An 18147-nucleotide genomic window follows, 5' to 3' on the forward strand; every position below is an offset into this window, starting at 1 on the left:
TGAGTACTTTTATTTTTCACTGAGTGAATTTCCTTTTAACTTAAATACCAGTGTGACCATAAGGTAATTAGATAGGATCCTGAAAATTTACGGCTTTAAGTCTACAACATTACTTTAGTTACACCTAGTGCTTGATTCTGTAAATACCATATAAATGTCCCATATAAGCTTATCGACTTCAATACATCAGTAAATTCTTTTTGCTCCTTTGGAATATATTTCACCTGTAATACTTATGTGCTTAATCCACTGAGAGAGTAAAAAAAGGTGGGATGATGTATTTTGTTTTCAAATTTGGATGCATGATAATGAATATATATGCAGTCTTTTTAACAAGGCTACTGAAATGTGTTAAGGTGTGTCACTCTCCTGAAACTTAGTTAGATACACTTCAAACTCCCACCCAATCTTTCTCCAAAAGCCCTTTTAGAATCAAAACAGTATTCAAATGAAAAGTTTCTATCTTATCACGTATTTGAAGTACCTAGTTAAATTAACTGGCGGTTAATTGGCTAACCAAATTAAATAGAGGCCAAAAAAGAGTGCAAAGAAGAATACTCCTGGATACATTGCTCTAGAAATGGAATGCTAATCTCTAAATGCAGGTTATTAGGAAATAGGATATTGGATAACTATTCAGAGATGGAATTGATTTGGTCTAATAGAAGATAACTATTTTGAAAAAACATTTTTTTTAATATTTAAGTATTTATTTATTTGGTTGTGTCGGGTCTTAGTTGCAGCTCGTGGGCTCCTTAGTTGCAGCTCATGGGCTCCTTAGTTGCAGCTCATGGGCTCCTTTGTTGCGGCTCACCAGCTTCTTAGTTGTGGTACGTGGGCTCCTTAGTTGTGGCATGCAAACTCTTAGTTGTGGCATGCACGTGGGATCCAGTTCCCATACCAGGGATCAAACCCAGGCCCCCTGCATTGGGAGCATGGAGTGTTAACCACTGCACCACCAGGGAAGTCCCTGAAAAAAATTTTTATGATAATAGTATAGTCTACAGTCAGAACTGGAAGTGTCTTATATCCCAAGAATTTCCTTTGAGACCTTTTCTATTGTCATGATAATGTTTTCCTCTCCACATTTTATTCTCTCTAGAGGGCTACTCCCTTCCTTTGCCAACTTAGTTCATTTATTGTTTCAGTGTATGCTTAGCTTTTTAGAACTTCAAGGAAATGAAATATGATATTACCACACATGAATATGTAGCAGAGAGTAATTTTTTAAATATTTGTTAGATTTTATAAGGATAAGATACTCTTGGGCAGCATGTTCATGGTTGGGAAGTTCATTAACTTTTTCAGGCAACTATAATCTGGTAAGCTAGAAATATAATTTATGAAATGGTGATGCAAGGTATTATACTTCCTAGGACCTGTACAAATATTGCACATCTTGTTTTTAAATGTAAGAGGTCACAAAAGCCTTTCATTATATAATCGTCAGGGAATGTAAAGCTTGTATGAAAAAAATCAAAGATATTGGCTCTATATATTTCTTTTAAAGCCAGCTACTGTTGACTAAACATCATAAAGTTTAAGTCAAATAGTTTATGTTAACTGGAAGTCATTATTATTCAAGGATGTGTTTATTTTTAATATTTAGGCATTTGTGAAAGTTCGTTAAAACAATTGCTTATTAGAGAAGATCCTTTTTTTCATTAGGGTTTTTTTTCTTTTGACAGTGATGCGAATTTTGAAAGTAAAGCACGAACAGCATGTAAGGGAAAGATTGCCATATCAGGTATGCTATATTGGATCATTTTTCTATTGCTGAATAAATTCTATAAAGTAACTTCTTAAAGTTAGTGGGGCTTTTTAATTCCCTATGTCCATTTTCTTTTTTCATTTTATTTTGCGTACCTCTATCAGAATATTTGTTCTAAAACACTGTTTTCATCATTATGCTCTACATTTGTGTAGAATTTTACAATTTGAGAAAACTGTTTCATGTATATTACATATATTATGAAGTTTTCTCCTCACTGCAACACTGTGTAATAGGTAGGGTAGTTCCCTTTTTCTATAGACTCAGAGGTTAAATGACTTTGGTTGAGCTGGGCTGCAAACTCAAGTCTTTTGACTCCCCATTCCGTTTTTGCTCAGAAGTTTCAATACTGTGTTTAACGTTTGTCTACTCCAGAATTTCCATGAGGGTTGGAACCTTGTTTGCTTTGTTCATCACTATATACCCAGGAGCTAACACAGTGCTTGTACGTAGTTATCACTCAGTGAATATTGATTGGATGGATGACTACACTCCATTGCCCATAGGATAGAGACTAGACTTCCCCCTAGAGTTTTCTATTCCCAAATATTTTTCTAGTCATATCTTCCACTACTCCTATACATAAGCTGTCTGCTTTAGCGAGACATTTCTCTCCCTGTTCTGTCAACACACCCCATGTTCCTAATACCCAGTTAGCTCTTGAAATAACTGTATTATCTTCAGGATCTATTTGCTCATCTATAAAGCCTTCCCTGTTCCCTGCTAGAAATGTTTTTCCCTTCTGTAATTCTTAATGCAGTTAGGAGACACTTTACCACTAGATGGCACTTATGCTGTGTTGTCTCAGTTTCTCCAAAGTGTTAAGGAAGCTAAAGACAATGGCTTGGAGATGCCACAGATTGAAGTGAATAAATACATGGCTGACTCATGTGTATACTAGTTAGATAATGTACCTTTTATAAATATTATCTCATTGGTACGTTTTGGAAACAACAGACCTCCAGCGGTCCTTAAATAATAACTAGTTTGTTTCATTGGCTAAAAGCCTCAGGGAGGCTGCTGCTGTATTTCAGGCCCTCTTACCCAAGGAACTGTTTGGTTGTTTTTTTTTTTTTTTTTCCCAAGGAACTGTTTTTAAAAATGTCTTCATGTTAAAAATTCTCCTACAGGAAGGATATATCTGAATTTTACATATGAAATAATTGTCCTAAATCAGAGGAATTACCCTCAGCAAAAATTCTTCAGAAAAATATCTGAGCTATATATAAAAATCCATTGCTTGTTTTATAGTTATTTATGTTTTCATCTTTCCAATTATGAATGGAATAAAACATGTTTTATATCTTATTTATCCTTTTGATGCCAAGCATAGCACTTTTACATATTAGTTGTTCACTGTGTTCAATAGATTTTAATGTGAAAAAACAAAATATTACAGATCTTTAAAGGGGGTTTTCTAAAAATACTTAAACATAATCCTCCATTCCTTGCTTCTGATGTAGTGCCACTCAGTACACAAATGAGATGTGTTAAATTGCTGTTGAAGACTGAATGCCATGATAAAGTTAGCCTCTACTGTCATTTCATAATAGTTTATTGACTGCAGCAATCATGAAATTAGCATTAACTCTCCATTTAGAAGAGTATTTAAATAAAAACATTTAAAGTAGAGAAAAAACTATTTTCTTGACCATGAATACTCGAGTAGAGAAATTAAACTTATTTCTGCATGTGTTTCTTCTTTTTAAAAGATAATTTTAAATTAAATTAAGGAGCCAAAAGTCTCAGAAAATGGGATACATATGTAATTTGTTTACATCTTTGCTGAGGCTTAATTATATCTTGTCTGTATATTTGTGAAAGATAAAAACAAAGAACATTAAAAACTAATTCACCTTTATAAATCCATTTTCTTTTGACATGGGAATGAAAATGTGACTTTTGTTTTGATCAAAATGAATATTTGCAACAAAGTTTTCATAATGTTTTTGAGATTACATTGATTTCCAGGAGATACCTGGGATTTCTATTTCTAGCTTCACCACTCACTGGCCAGATCCTTATAAAAGTAAAAAGAATAATTGAGGTTTATCCCGATTGTTTCTGCTCAACACCAAATAATTGCATATGGTACTTGTCTCAGCCTATTCACTAACTACTAATTTGATGACTAAAGCCAGATCAGTTCACAAAGTACCTCAGTTTTCACTTTTGAAAACGATAGACTTCTAGGACCTGATAGCATCAAGTTGGCGATCCTATTATGGCTCTTTCACTTTACCATTAAAGTGTCAATTAAGACATTAAAAAAAAGACAAAGGTAAGAGTACTGTAAATTAAAACTGAGTCAACCATTTGCAAGAAGCTGGAAGGAATTTCTACTCTTCGAGACTGAATTTTAAAATGTAGCTAATGAGTTACACATCTTTTGCCATCTGAACAGTACGTGACCACCTGGGAAATAGATAAGAAATGTCCACCTTCTCCTCTTGAGGATCTGACATAGCTAGGCATGGGAAAGGGCAAGACTGACCAATAGACCATGGTTGTACAGCAAAGTAAGTAAGGGTCCATGTTCCTTCCAAGATAGTGTAAATAGTTAATACCACCCTACTAGAAAAAGAATAGCTGTGAAAAAGAACAGTTGTGAACTGCAGTGAGTCAGCAATTCTGGTCAAGCAAGAAGCAGGCCCTTTGACAGGACATCAGCCAAGTCATAATTATAAAACAATAAAGGTGAGCCCATTAAAATCAAGAACAAAATAGCAATGTCTATTATATTAATATTACAACAGAGTTTTAGAAATTTTAGCTAAAATAGTAAGAATGAAATATGAAACTACTGAAAATAAATAGATAAATTGAGTACTATTTGAAGATAATAGATTGCAGACCTAGAAAATATAAGGAAATTTACTGAAACATTGTTTGAATTAATAAAGAATTCAGTAAAAGTGGCTAGATTCAAGATATATACATAAAAAGTTGTAGCTGCTCTCAACACCAGCAAGAACGAGTTACAGTAAAAGCAGCAAAAAACAAAAACATTAAATACCGCATGAATAACCTTAATAAAAATATGAGGGTAACTGTATTATGCTACTCTATGTAAATAGCATATTGTAAAGTTAACAGTTCCCAAGTTACTTTGGATATTAGAATTCTAATAAAACATTGGAGGGGGAATTTTGACACATTATTTCTAAGATTTACTTAAAGAAATTAGCAAGAGAGAATAAAATGTTTTTGGAAGGACATATTTCTGACAGATGGTAAAGTATATTATAATGTTTCAATGGTTATGATGGTATGGTATTGATGTCAGGATAGATAACGATTCAATTAGATCTATAAAGCATATAGCCAAGGAAAGAACACTTACTCATAACGGCATATATGATAAAGATGGCATCATTCAATCAGTGAAGAAGAGAAGGCCTATTAAATATATAAATGGAGCTAGAACTGTTTTTATAAGAAGAATATTTATATGTTTACCTCACATACTCAAAAATCTTACAAATATTAAATAATTTTTTAAGATTCATTCATTCATTCATTTATTTGGGCTGCATTGGGTCTTCATTGCCACGTGGGCTTTCTTTAGTTGCGGCGAGGGGGGGTTATTTGTTGTTGCCGTGCATGGGCTTCTCATTGTGATGGCTTCTCTTGTTGTGGAGCACGGGCTCTAGGCTCACGGGCTTCAGTAGTTGTGGCACACAGGCTCAGTAGTTGTGGCTCACAGGCTCTAGAGCATGGGCTCAGTAGTTGTGGCTTGCAGGCTCTAGAGCGCAGGCTCAGTAGTTGTGGCGCCTGGGCTTAGTTGCTCTGTGGCATGTGGGATCTTCCTAGACCAGGGCTCGAACCCGTGTCCCCTGCCTCGGCAGGCAGATTCTGAATCACTGCGCCACCAGGGAAGTCCCTAAATAATTAATTTTTAAAAGTACAAACCATAAATATATTTTTAAAAAGAAAAAGAAAAATGGGCCATGGATACAAACATATTCACTGAACTGGCCAGTAAGTTTATTAACATTTTTCTTAGTCAAGAAAATGCAAATGTCCAGTGGCTAAGACTCCATGTTCCCAATACCTGCCTTCGATCCCTGGTCAGGGAACTAGATCCCACATGCCACAACTAGAGATCCCACATGCAGCAATGAAGATCCCGCGTGCTGCAACTAAGATCTGGTGCAGCCAAATAAATAAATAAATATTTTTAAAAAGAAAAGAAAATGTAAACAATTAAATCCTGTCACTTGACTATTAAATTAGTAAATATATGTATATTTAATTGAAGTACAGTCAGTTTACAATGTTGTGTTACTTTCTGGCATACAGCAAAGTGATTCCGTTATACATATATGTGTGTGTATATATATATATTCTATTTCATATTCTTCTCTATTATAGGTTATTACAAGATATGAATATAGTTCCCTGTGCTAAACAGTAGGACCTGTTGTTTATTTTATATATAGTAGTTTGTATCTGCTAATCCCAAACTCCTAATTTATCCCTCGCCCACCCCCTTTCCCCTTTGGTAACTGTAAGTTTGTTCTCTGTGTCTGTGAGTCTATTTCTGTTTTGTAAATAAGTTCGTGTTGTATTTTAGATCCAAAATATAAATGATACCGTATGGTGTTTGTCTTTCTCTTTTTGACTTGCCTCACAGTATGGTAATATCTAGGTCCATTCATATTGCTGCAAATGGCATTATGTCATTCTTTTTTATGGCTGAGTAGTATTCCATTGTATTTATGTACCACATCTTTTTTATTCATTCATCTCTCAATGGACATTTGAGTTGCTTTCATGTCTTGGCTGTTGTAAATAGTGCTGCTATGAACATTGGTGTGCATGTATTTTTTCAAATTATAGTTTTGTCCGGATATATGCCCAGGCTGGGATTGCTGGATCACATGGCAACTCTTATTTTTAGTTTTTTGAGGAACTTCCATACTGTTCTCCATAGTGGCTGCACCAATTTACATTCCCACGAACAGTGTAGGAGGGTTCCCTTTTTTCCATACCCGCTCCAGCATTTGTTACTTGTAGACTTTTTCATGATGGCCATCCTGACCAGCATGAGATGGTACCTCACTGGTCAGGTAATTTTTGTAGTTTTGATTTGCATTTCTCTAAAAAATAGTGATGTTGAGCATCTTTATGTGCCTGTTGGCCATCTGTAGGTCTTCTTTGGAGAAATGTCTATTTAGGATTTCTGCCCATTTTTTGATTGACTTGTTTGTTTTTTTTGTTACTGAGTTGTATGAGTTGTTTATATGTTTTGGAAATTAAGGCCTCATGGATCGCATCATTTACAAATATCAATACTTTCTCCCAGTCCGTAGATTGTCTTTTCGCTTCGTTTATGATTTCCTTTGCTGTGCAAAAGCTTTTAAGTTTGATTAGGTCCCATTTGTTTGTTTTTGCTTTTATTTCTATTGCCTTGGGAGACTGACCTAAGAAAACATTGGTATGATTTATGTCAGAGAATGTTTTGCTTATGGTCTCTTCTAGGAGTTTTATGGTATCCTGTTTTATATTTAAGTCTTTATGCCATTTTGAGTTTTTGTGTATGGTGTTGAGGGAGTGTTCTAACTTCATTGATTTACATATAGCTGTCCAGCGTTCCCAACATCACTTGCCAAAGAGATTGTCTTTTTTCCATTGTATATTCTTGCCTCCTTTGTTGAAAATTAATTGACTATTGGTGTGGGTTTATTTCTGGGTTCTCTTTTCTGTTCTATTGATCCATATGTCTGTTTTTGTGCCAGTCCATGCTGTTTTGATTACTGTAGCTTTGAGGTATTGTCTGAAGTCTGGGAGAATTATGCCTCTAGCTTTGTTCTTTTTCCTCAGGATTGCTTTGACAATTCTGGGTCTTTTATTGTTCTGTATAAATTTTACGATTATTCAAGTTTGGTATAAAGTGACAGGGGTTAATGTGACAGGGATTGCATTAATTCTGTAGATTGCTTTGGGTAGTATGGCCATTTTAACAATATTAATTCTTCCAATCTAAGAGCATGGTATATCTTTCCATTTCTTTAAATCATCTTTAATTTCCCTTATCAGTGTTTTTATAGTTCTCAGCATATGTCACCTCCTTGGTCAGGTTTATTCCTAAATATTTTATTTTTTTGATGTGATTTTTAAAAGTGATTTTTTTTTTTAACTTTCCCTTTCTGGTATTTCATTGTTATCGTAAATAAATGCAACAGATTTCTGTATGTTAATCTTGTATCCTGCTACCTTGATGAATTTGTTTATCAGTTCTAATAGTTTTTGTATGGAGTCTTTAGGGTTCTTTCTATGTACTATCATGTCATCTGCATATAATGACAATGTAACCTATTGCCTTCCAATTTGGATATATTTTATTTATTTTTTTCTTGTCTGATTGCTGTGGCTAGACTTCCAATGCTATGTTGAATAGAAGTGGTGAAGGAATTCCCTGGTGGTCCAGTGGTTAAGACTTTGTGCTTTCACTGCCACTGCCATGGGCCTGGGTTCAGTCCCTGGTTGGGGAACTAAGATCCCACAAACTATGAGGTGCGACCAAAAAAAAAAAAAAAAGTGGTTAGATTGGGCATCCTTGTCTTGTTCCAGAACTTAGTGAGAAGGCTTTCAACTTCTCACCATTGAGTATTATGTCAGCTGTAGGTTTGCCATAAATAGCTTTTATTATGTTGAGATATGTTTCCTCTATACTCACTTTGGTAAGAGTTTCTATCATGAATGGATGTTGAATTTTATCAAGTGCTGTTTTTGCATCTATCGAGATAATCATGTAGTTTTTGTCCTTTCTTTTGTTGATGTGGTGTATCACATTGATTGATTTGCATATGTTGAACCATCCTTGTGACCCTGGGATAAATCCAACTTGATCATGGCATATGGTCTTTTTTATGTGTTGTTGGATTTGGTTTGCTAATATTTTGTTGAGAATTTCTGCATCTGTATTCATCAAAGATATTGGCCTATAATTTTCTTTTTTGATAGTGCTTTTGTCTGATTTTGGAATCAGGGTGATGGTGGCTTCATAGAATGACTTTGGGAGTGTTCCCTCCTCTTCAGTGTTTTGGTATAGTTTGAGAAGGATTGGTCTGAGTTCTTTGTATGTTTGGTAGAATTCCACAGTGAAGCCATCCAGTCCTGGACTTTGTTTTGCTGGGAGTTTTTGTTTTTGTTTTTTGTTTGTTTGTTTAATTATTTTTTTTGTTAAATTGTTGGCTGTGTTGGGTCTTCGTTGCTGGGCGTGGGCTTTCTCTAGTTGAGGCGAGCGGGAGCTATTCTTCATTGCGGTGCACGGGCTTCTCATTGTGGTGGCTTCTCTTGTCACAGAACACGGGCTCTAGGTGTGTGGGCTTCAGTAGTTGTGGCACGTGGGCTCAGTAGTTGTGGCTTGTGGGCTCTAGAGCACAGGTTCAGTAGTTGTGGCGCATGGGCTTAGTTGCTCCGCAGCATGTTGGATCTTCCCGGACCAGGGCTTGAACCCATGTCCCCTGCGTTGGCAGGCGGATTCTCAACCACTGCACCACGAGGGAAGCCCCTGGAGTTTTTGGTTTTGGTTTTTTTTGGAGATTCTATTTCACTTCTAGTGATTGGTCTGTTCAAATTATCCGTTTCTTCTTGATTCTTGATTCAATTTTGGTGGGCTCTTAGAAACTTGTCCATTTCTTCTAGGTTGTTCAGTTTGTTGGCATATAATTATTCATAGTGTTCTCTTATGGTTTTTTGTATTTCTGAAATATCCATTCTTACTTCTCCTCTTTCATTTCTTATTTTGTTTATTTGGGTCCTCTCTCTTCTTGGTGAGCCTGACTAGAGGTTTGTCCATTTTGTTTACCCTTTCAAAAAAACAGCTCTTGTTTTTATTGGGTTTTTTTTATAGTTTTTAAATCTCTATTTTATTTATTTCCTCTTTGATCTTAATTGTTTTCTTCCTTCTGCTGACTTTAGGTTTAGTTTGTTCTTTTTTTTTCTAATTCTTTCAGGTGGTAGGTTAGGTTATTTATTTGAGATTTTTCTTGTTTTTTGAGGAAGGCCTGTATTGCTATGAACTTCCGTCTCAGGACTGCCTTTGCTGCATGCCACAGATTTTGAATGGTTGTGTTTTTACAGTCATTTAAACTTAATTGATATTTTCAGGACATTATATCCAAAAAAATCCAGAATATACATTCTTTTCAAGTGCATGTGGAACACTCTCTAGGATAGACCCACATACTAGGACACAAAACAAGCCTCAGCAAATTTAAGAGGATAGAAAGTTTTTCAAGCATCTTTTCCATGTACAATGGCATGAAACTGAAAATAAACCACACAAAGAGAAACAAGAAAAAACAATTACATGGAGACTAAACAACATGGTACTAAAAACCCAGTGGGTCAGTGATGAAATCGAAGAGGGAGTTAAAAAATACTTTGAGACAAATGACAATGAAAACACAACCATAAATTAGTAAATATATTTTAAAAATTATTGTTGGATGAAATGTATGTAAAGTGTTTAGCCAAGCTTTCTACCTGGTTGGGCAGAATAGGGATGAAGTAATACAAAGATGTTCTAGAAAGGAAATTGGAAATAGGCACTAAGAACCTTAGAATTCTAAACAAATAAAAATGTAGACAAAAGATCATGGGATCTAAAAGTGAAGCACATCATAAAGGTAGCCAAATAGCTTATGTTCAGAAAGATTTATAATTATTTGAAAGTGGCATAATTAATAGGTATGAAAAATATGCAAATAAACTTCCTAAGTGTAATAAGGAAATGTCTTAAACAGAAATTTTCCAGAAAGGTTCGATATCGTTTTTTGTACTGAGTACAAAATTAAAAATTAAAACTAACTTCACTTTATCATTGAGATTTCTACTGTGCTGTGTTATGCTGTAATCACACATCTTAATCTATTTAGTAATACCTTAATTCTCTAACTTTGAAACTATGCAGTTAGCATAAGAATGTCAGAGGAAAATTGTTACTACATAATGTTAACCTAGTATTAAAAGTAAAGGGAAGAATGGAGAAAACTAGGAAGGCAAAATTTTGACTGTGTCAAAGCTCTAGATTAATTTCCGGAATAAAGATTGTTAACACAGTCACTTTGGAGTTTGAAGAACGTGTGAATGAGAGAAATATGTTTAGCTCACTTTTAGAACGTACGCCCTTTTCTTGGCCTGAAAGAAGTAATACATTCCTCTTTTTAGTTTTCTTAAGGAAAATGCTACAGTTTGTAACGTGAATATACAAAGATCTGCAAATTCTTTTGTAGAGAAGTTAAATCTTCTTAATGGAGAGATCTTGGATTTGTTTGTTAAGAGCTGGGTCTCTCCCAGAAACCAATGATCTTAGACAAGTCAATCTTAGACAACTTAATTTTCTTCATCTTTAAAGTTTGCATAGTGGACAAAAGTTCTAAAGTCATTTCTACGTCTACTATTCTATGATTTTGAAATATATTTAACTACATTTGCTGCTACTGCTTACCCAAAATAGAAATTGAACACTAGGTTACCCAAATTTCACCTATTTCAAAAACATAAATCATGAAAAGAAAATTTTATGGCATCAGCTTATTAGAGACCTTTCTTAATCGATTAATTTCTTGAGTAGTAGTTGGTGGGTTTTTTAGTAAAATAAATATAACAGATTTTATATTTCTAGTCTAAGCTGTTTTTAAGAGAAAACATTATTGTGTTTGAATATTTAAATAATAAATAAATATTGGCTTTAATGGTCAGAATCCATTGTGGAATTCAGAGGTTTATTTCACTCTAAGAAATGAAATTTACCAAAATTATTACTTGTCATTTCTTTTCCCCCTCCTCTATAGATATTCGTATACCACTAATGTGGAAAGACTCTGATCACTTCAGCAGTAAAGAACGTATGTATGATTTTAATTGTAATTGAAATATCTTCTGTAATATGTAGTAAATTTGAGATTATTAGGAGAAAAAACTGCTTCTCCAGTGAAATAAATGGATGTCATTTGACAGAATAAGCAGAATCTTGTTGATAGGAACCTGTGCAAGGATGGTGAGTAACAGGTAATAGAGAAGGGAATTGTGCAATGGAAGGAAATGTTTGAGTCATGGTAAAGGCAACATTATTTGACCAAGATCTTGGAGATCTTTCTGCCTTGTTTTCTTACTTCAGATTATTTAACAGGATGTAAGAGGAAAAGATTTTTAGCTTGATCTGATTGTTTTCCGCTTCAGCATTTTATGGCTTCATATAGTCTTAACAAATCCATGCATTGTGGGTCATGGAAATTAACCTCAAATGATTTTTAGCTGTTAGAGGCAAAGCAGAAAAGATATGATAATCCTTTATCTTTCTTGTCTATTGTGATAGCTTTGTTCCTCATACTTTAAAATCTGAATCACATTGAGCACAATTAGTTTTATATGAAAAATCCAAAATCAGATTAGTACATTTGTTATTCAGTTAGGAAGTATAAATTACTTTACAAAGGAATACATGCAGGTATTAAGTACATCTTTCTGATTGCAGTAGAGAGTTAAGTTTTTCTGAAGAGGTACATTTTCTCAGTAATGAGGTTTCAGTCCTTTAATCACCTAATACTTCTTAAAAACACCATCAAATTAGAAGGCCCAGCAGCTATGGTTTTTGTGTTCACATGTCTACTTTTTATTGTTTTTGTGGTTTCCTCCCTTTCAGTTTGGTGGAAAATGTTTTGCTGTTAATGTGCTTGCTCCTAACCTCTCATAATAGAAAACTTATTTTTCTTAAAATATACTTGGAAACCAAATGACAGGGGTAATAGTATATACATAAAATAATAAATTTGCTATTAATTAAAGCTTAAAGAGTTTTCTAGGAATAAAATTTGTGAGTTTGGTGGGTACTTTTAGGCTGCTGAGAGGCCTCTATTTTTAACTTTATTTTTTGATACTCTCTACTTTAATTGTTGTGCCTTAGTTGGGCAAGCTATTAATATATATTGGCAAAACAGTCTCTATAAAAAGTTAAAGGATTACAGTGTACAATGTATGAAAATAAGAATCTATTAGCAAATATTTAGGCTAATTGTTTTCATTTTCAAGCAGATTTTAACATAATATAGGCATGATTCATCACATGAATCATTGTGTTATGTTGTTTTTCTTCTCTAGGATCACAGCGCTATGCCATTTTTTGTTTATTCAAAATGGGAGCTGAAGTTTTTGATACTGACATGGTGATTGTGGATAAAACAATCACAGATATATGTTTTGAAAATGTGACCATATTGTAAGTATTTTTTAATCTTCATTGAATGAAAAGAATCTAAAATTCTACCTTTTTCAAAGGAAGGCAAATTTATTGGATTATTTTTGAAGCATTAAAATCTTTAAATTGATTTTGAACATTGCATTATTCAAAATAAGCCCATCTCTGCATTTGAGATTTTTCCAGTGTAAAATAAAGTGGAAATCATGTAATATTAGTAGTAACACTATGAATACAATGGAATCTCATTATAACATTATTTTATGTAGAGTGAATTTGGGCATAAAAGAAGTTCTTACATCTCATATAGGAGATTTGGTTACAGAAATACCAAAATAGTATAACAACTTTATGAGATAGTTCTGAAATATGTACCATAGGCAAAGTACTTTGGTAAAATCTTGAGATATTCTTTTTCTTATGGTGCACTTTCATGTTTTCACTCCAAAACAGTAAAAAGTTGGGTGATCCTCAAGGCTGTTTTTATTGCCCCTGCTCTTTTACAGGCTCATTTTATTGTGGTCATAATATAGAACCAGAAAGAACTCCTCAGGTAGCCATAGAAATCATTTTTAACTAACATAAGTTTTTCCTGGCCTTTTTTTCTATTGGCCTAAATCAGTATGTGATTTTTATTTCTTACAGGGTTTCAAAGACAGTATCTTTGCATCCAAATATTAATAACTACTTAACTATTAAAATCAATATACATGTTTTTTCCATCTTTAGCTATGGAGCTATATATACAGTTGAGATTGAAAGTACTAGTTTTGCCACTCATGTAGCATTAAAAAAATGATTGCAAACCATGTTTTGTGGCTTTGGTTCAGTGTCCCATAAGGAATTGTACAGCACAGAAAAATATAATACATTTTTCTGAGTTATCAGCAGTAGTGCAGGCCATCTTATAAGCTCTGTTGAACCAAAGAAATTTACTTAGGATGCCCCAAATATTGCCAAATGTTTACATAACTGAGACTTAAAAATAAATATTTATTATTTACCTAAATATACTTATTTCCATTATCAACTATTACTAGTACATCTTTTCCTGCCAAAATCATCCTGTTAATGGACTCTTTTCTTCACATCACTTTGCTATTGTTTGTTTTTACCACAAAGACAAAAATCATAATTTTTTTCACAGAACAATGCAAGTTACTTGGGAAGACAACTCATGATTTATAATTTTTTTTTAATTCTGTAAATATTTTAAATTGTTCTAAAAATAACTGCTCACAGATGTTCTAAATGTTATTTTAAAATGTGCTTTTTGTTATGATTGTTTTAATAAGTATTCAATATTTATGAATCTCTGGTTTTTCTCTAAATATTGACATTTGTTAGTCATTACCAGGAATACTGTATGCTTCAGAGTTGCCAAATAATAAACTATAAAAATATTTGGAAGTTATTCCTTGGATTTATTCAAACTATAGTTTGGCTATTTAAATCTTAAAAAGTCTATGCTGTGTTTTTAAAATCTCTGAGGCTGATGGATTGTCCTCTACAGACAACATCTACTGCTGATGGACCTCCTTTACGATTTGAAGTATAATTTACTGTTACTAACATCACCACAATCGTTTATAGTAAAGATAGTTCACTGTGTCTGAGAAAGAGCAAAGCCAATCTTGGCATTGCAGATTTTCTGCATATTGGTTTAATAAATACATACTGAATATCTTTTATGCTAGATTAACAATACAAAGATTACCAAGACATCACTCCCCCTCAAGGAGTTCATGCCTTGAAATATATCTCTTTATATTCATTTTTTTGTTTGTTTTCTCCTGTACAACTAAATAGTGAAATGTTATTTCAGAGTTATTAGGTACAAAGGTGGAGCGGGGAGGAGGGGCGCGGTGTTGAGTGGACTGTATGACTCTTTATGAAAAAGGCGTGAAAACTAAAGGTTTCAGCAGAAGAAAGCTTTTGTTTCTTTTAATTTTCTTTGTGTTCTTTGTTTTCAAATCTTTTTCCTTTGGAGGAATCGTGATTTCAGGAAATCATACATATAATGTAAATACCTTACAAACAGCTATATTATAGGAATGAAAAGGAGAAATAGCATTGGCAACAAAATGACCAGGGCATTTTATTCTTTTCCTTTAAATAATTTGCCTGTAAATATTGGTTAAATTGCGTTAAGATTGCCCTACTTTAGAAGCTGGTAGCTCTGGAAGTTATAGTGACTCTCTCAGGTCATTTAGATACTAAATAAACACTGGGATATTCTATCTCATTAACATATATTAACATAAACCTGTTCCAAATGCTGCTTTTAAATGTTATGAAAACATCACAGGATGTTATTTTATTTTCTACTGAGTTAAATTTCTAACATTATGATTGTCCTTGTTTTTAGTAATGAAGCAGGGCCAGACTTTCAGATAAAGGTGGAAGTATATAGTTGCTGTACAGAAGACTCTTCTATAACCAACACACCAAAAAAATTAGCTAAGAAACTGAAGACATCTATAAGCAAAGCTACAGGGAAGAAAATAAGTTCAGTGCTTCAAGAAGATCATGAAATGTGCTTGTCCTTCAGTTCTGCTATTTAGTAAGTTTTCTAATACAATATTTACAGTGATACAGTATAATTATGTATTTGTGACATTATAAAGTATTGTATATGGAGAATATCTTTACATTTTAAATGGGAAAAAACATCCTGAGGCAGGAATATAACTTGGTTGTCTGACATTTACCCAGCTGAGTTATCCTTAATACCTTCCTTTGAAAGTAGAAAGTTGGGGCTTCCCTGGTGGCACAGTGGTTAAGAATCTGCCTGCCAATGCAGGAGACACGGGTTTGAGCTCTGGTCCCGGGAAGATCCCACATGCCGCGGAGCAACTAAGCCCGTGTGCCATAACTACTGAGCCTGCGCTTTAGAGCCCACAAGCCAAAACTTCTGAAGCCCGCGCACTAGAACCTGTGCTCTGAAGCAAGAGAAGCCACCGCAATGAGAAGCCCGCACACCGCAACAAAGAGTAGCCCCTGCTCGCCGCAACTAGAGAAAGCCCACGTGCAGCAACGAAGACCCAACGCAGCCAAAAATAAATAAATTAATTAATTTAAAAAAAGAAAGTAGAAAGTTGGGTGACAGTGTGCTTTTTTTCCAGTATCTAGCAGAAAGATGAATTATTTTTCTTGAAAAGGGACTATCTACATGTTAAGTTGTTTGCTACATATCAGTCTGCTAATTGGATTTCTGCATATGTCATGCATTAGTCTTAAAGATTTTAAAAAATATTTTATTTCTTTATAACAAAACCACATTACCATTATCACATCTAACAAAATAAAAAATAAGTTCTGAATATCATCTGATGTCCAGTCTGTGTTCAAATTGCCCCAGTTCTGAGGAAGTTCTCTTCTGATCTGTGCAAGTCAAGATGCAAACAAGGTCTACAACATTGCATGTAGGTGAGTCTTTTAAGTTTCTTTTAATCTTTAACAATTTCCCATCTACTTTTTTCCTTGCCATTATTTATTGAAGAAGCCAGATCTTATAGATTTCCCATATTTTGAATTTATCTGATTCCATCTTTGTGGTCTTTTTAAACATCTTTTTCTATCCCCTGTGTTTCCTACAACTTGTGGTCAGATCTAGAGGACTGATTAGTTTCAGGTTCTCTTTTAGGACAATGTACTTTCTACTGTATCCCATTTGGAGGTCTTGTCTCACTTTTACTCATGTTAAACCTGACCAGTGGGTTCAGGTGTTGTCAGCCTGATCCATCCATTATAAAGTTCCCTATCAATCTTTTATCTAATGGTGTTAGCAGCTATTGCAGGTCATTCATTATTTCATTAGGGGTTATAATTTGGTGACTTTCTAAATTTGTCCTTTATTTATTTATATTTTATCTTGATTCTTTTCTCTCTGTTTTAAAAAATTATTTATTTATTTTTGGCTGCGCTGGGTCTTTTTTGCTGCATGCGGGCTTTCTCTAGTTGCGGAGAGCAGGGGCTACTCTTCGTTGTGGTGCACAGGCTTCTCATTGTGGTGGCTTCTCTTGTTGCAGAGCACAGGTTCTAGGTGCGCGCACGCGCTTCAGTAGTTGTGGCTCACAGGCTCTAGAGCACAGGCTCAGTAGTTGTGGCGCGTGGGCTTAGTTGCTCCATGGCATGTGGGATCTTCCCGGACCAGGGCTCTAACCCATGTCTCCTGCATTGGCAGGCGGATTCTTAACCACTGCACCACCAGGGAAGTTCTGCATTTATTTTTAAACCTAGAATTCTCTCAAAGAAGAACTTTCTTTTGTTAACTCTCTGGATATAAATGCAAAAAAATTGGTGGAGGAGAAGGAGGAAAAAAATACTCAGTTCCTTCATTTTAGAATAATAAGTTGATGTTCTACCATGGAGGTGATCAATGTTTTGTTTTATTTGAACTCTTGTATTTTTATATATTTGTGTTTCAGTCTATTACAGTTATTTCTCTTTGAAGCCAATTTGTCCCATCTTTGATCAGTGGGGAACCTTTAAGCTGACTCTGCGTCCTTTTGACACAACCTAATCTCTGATTAGCTTCTTTGCTCTCTGGCCAGGGAACATGTTCCATGTTCATCTTCTGTTTTTCTGCCCACAGTTGGAATCACCATCTCTTCAAGAAGCCCTGGTTTCTTTCAGATACTTTCTTTAAACATTGTGTTTGCTTCTTTACAAGTATTTTTATCTTTTATGTTTCTTGGGAAAACTGTTGTACAGGCTGCATTCCTAGAATTTCTTTGCATGTCTTGGTAGGGTTGGCTCTTCAGCATGTAAGTAATTTTACTGTAATTACAAAAAGCAAAATATTTTAGGTGTAGATCCTGGAAATATCAATCATCAAAATGTAACTAAATAACTCTTTTCATATCAGATATATTACATGTGAAAGTGACTTGGGACCCTAGCATTGTGGCTTTCAGTTTATTTTGATTGAGATCCACAGTAAGAAATACATTTTACATTATTACTGAATGCACAGTAACATAAGCAGACAGATTTTGTGAAGCAATACTTAGCCCTTGCTATTTATAGTATAGTCACTTGACTTTTTTTATTCTAGTTATTTTCAGTTTCTTTTAATTTCGTTTATGAATCATTAAATTGATTTCATGATTGTTGAATGGGTCCCATCCACTGAAAAAAAGAAGGCATAGAAGATGTAAATCTT

At 34.2% G+C, this 18147-nt stretch overlaps 1 protein-coding gene across 1 annotated transcript in view; it reads left to right on the forward strand.

Annotated features, from left to right (window-relative positions):
* RTKN2 (rhotekin 2) overlaps window positions 1–18147 on the forward strand; it is a gene marked incomplete at both ends in the record, with an annotated part of 76903 nt that overhangs the window by 20762 nt on the left and 37994 nt on the right. The window contains 4 exons of the mRNA XM_082854707.1: window positions 1689–1747; window positions 11578–11631; window positions 12884–13001; window positions 15349–15543. Coding sequence (XP_082710833.1) covers window positions 1689–1747; window positions 11578–11631; window positions 12884–13001; window positions 15349–15543 — 426 coding nt within the window. The remainder of the gene's footprint in view (window positions 1–1688; window positions 1748–11577; window positions 11632–12883; window positions 13002–15348; window positions 15544–18147) is intronic.

This window comes from Leucopleurus acutus (assembly GCF_964270905.1).
Source record: "Leucopleurus acutus genome assembly, chromosome: 14".
Lineage (NCBI taxonomy): Eukaryota > Metazoa > Chordata > Mammalia > Artiodactyla > Delphinidae > Leucopleurus > Leucopleurus acutus.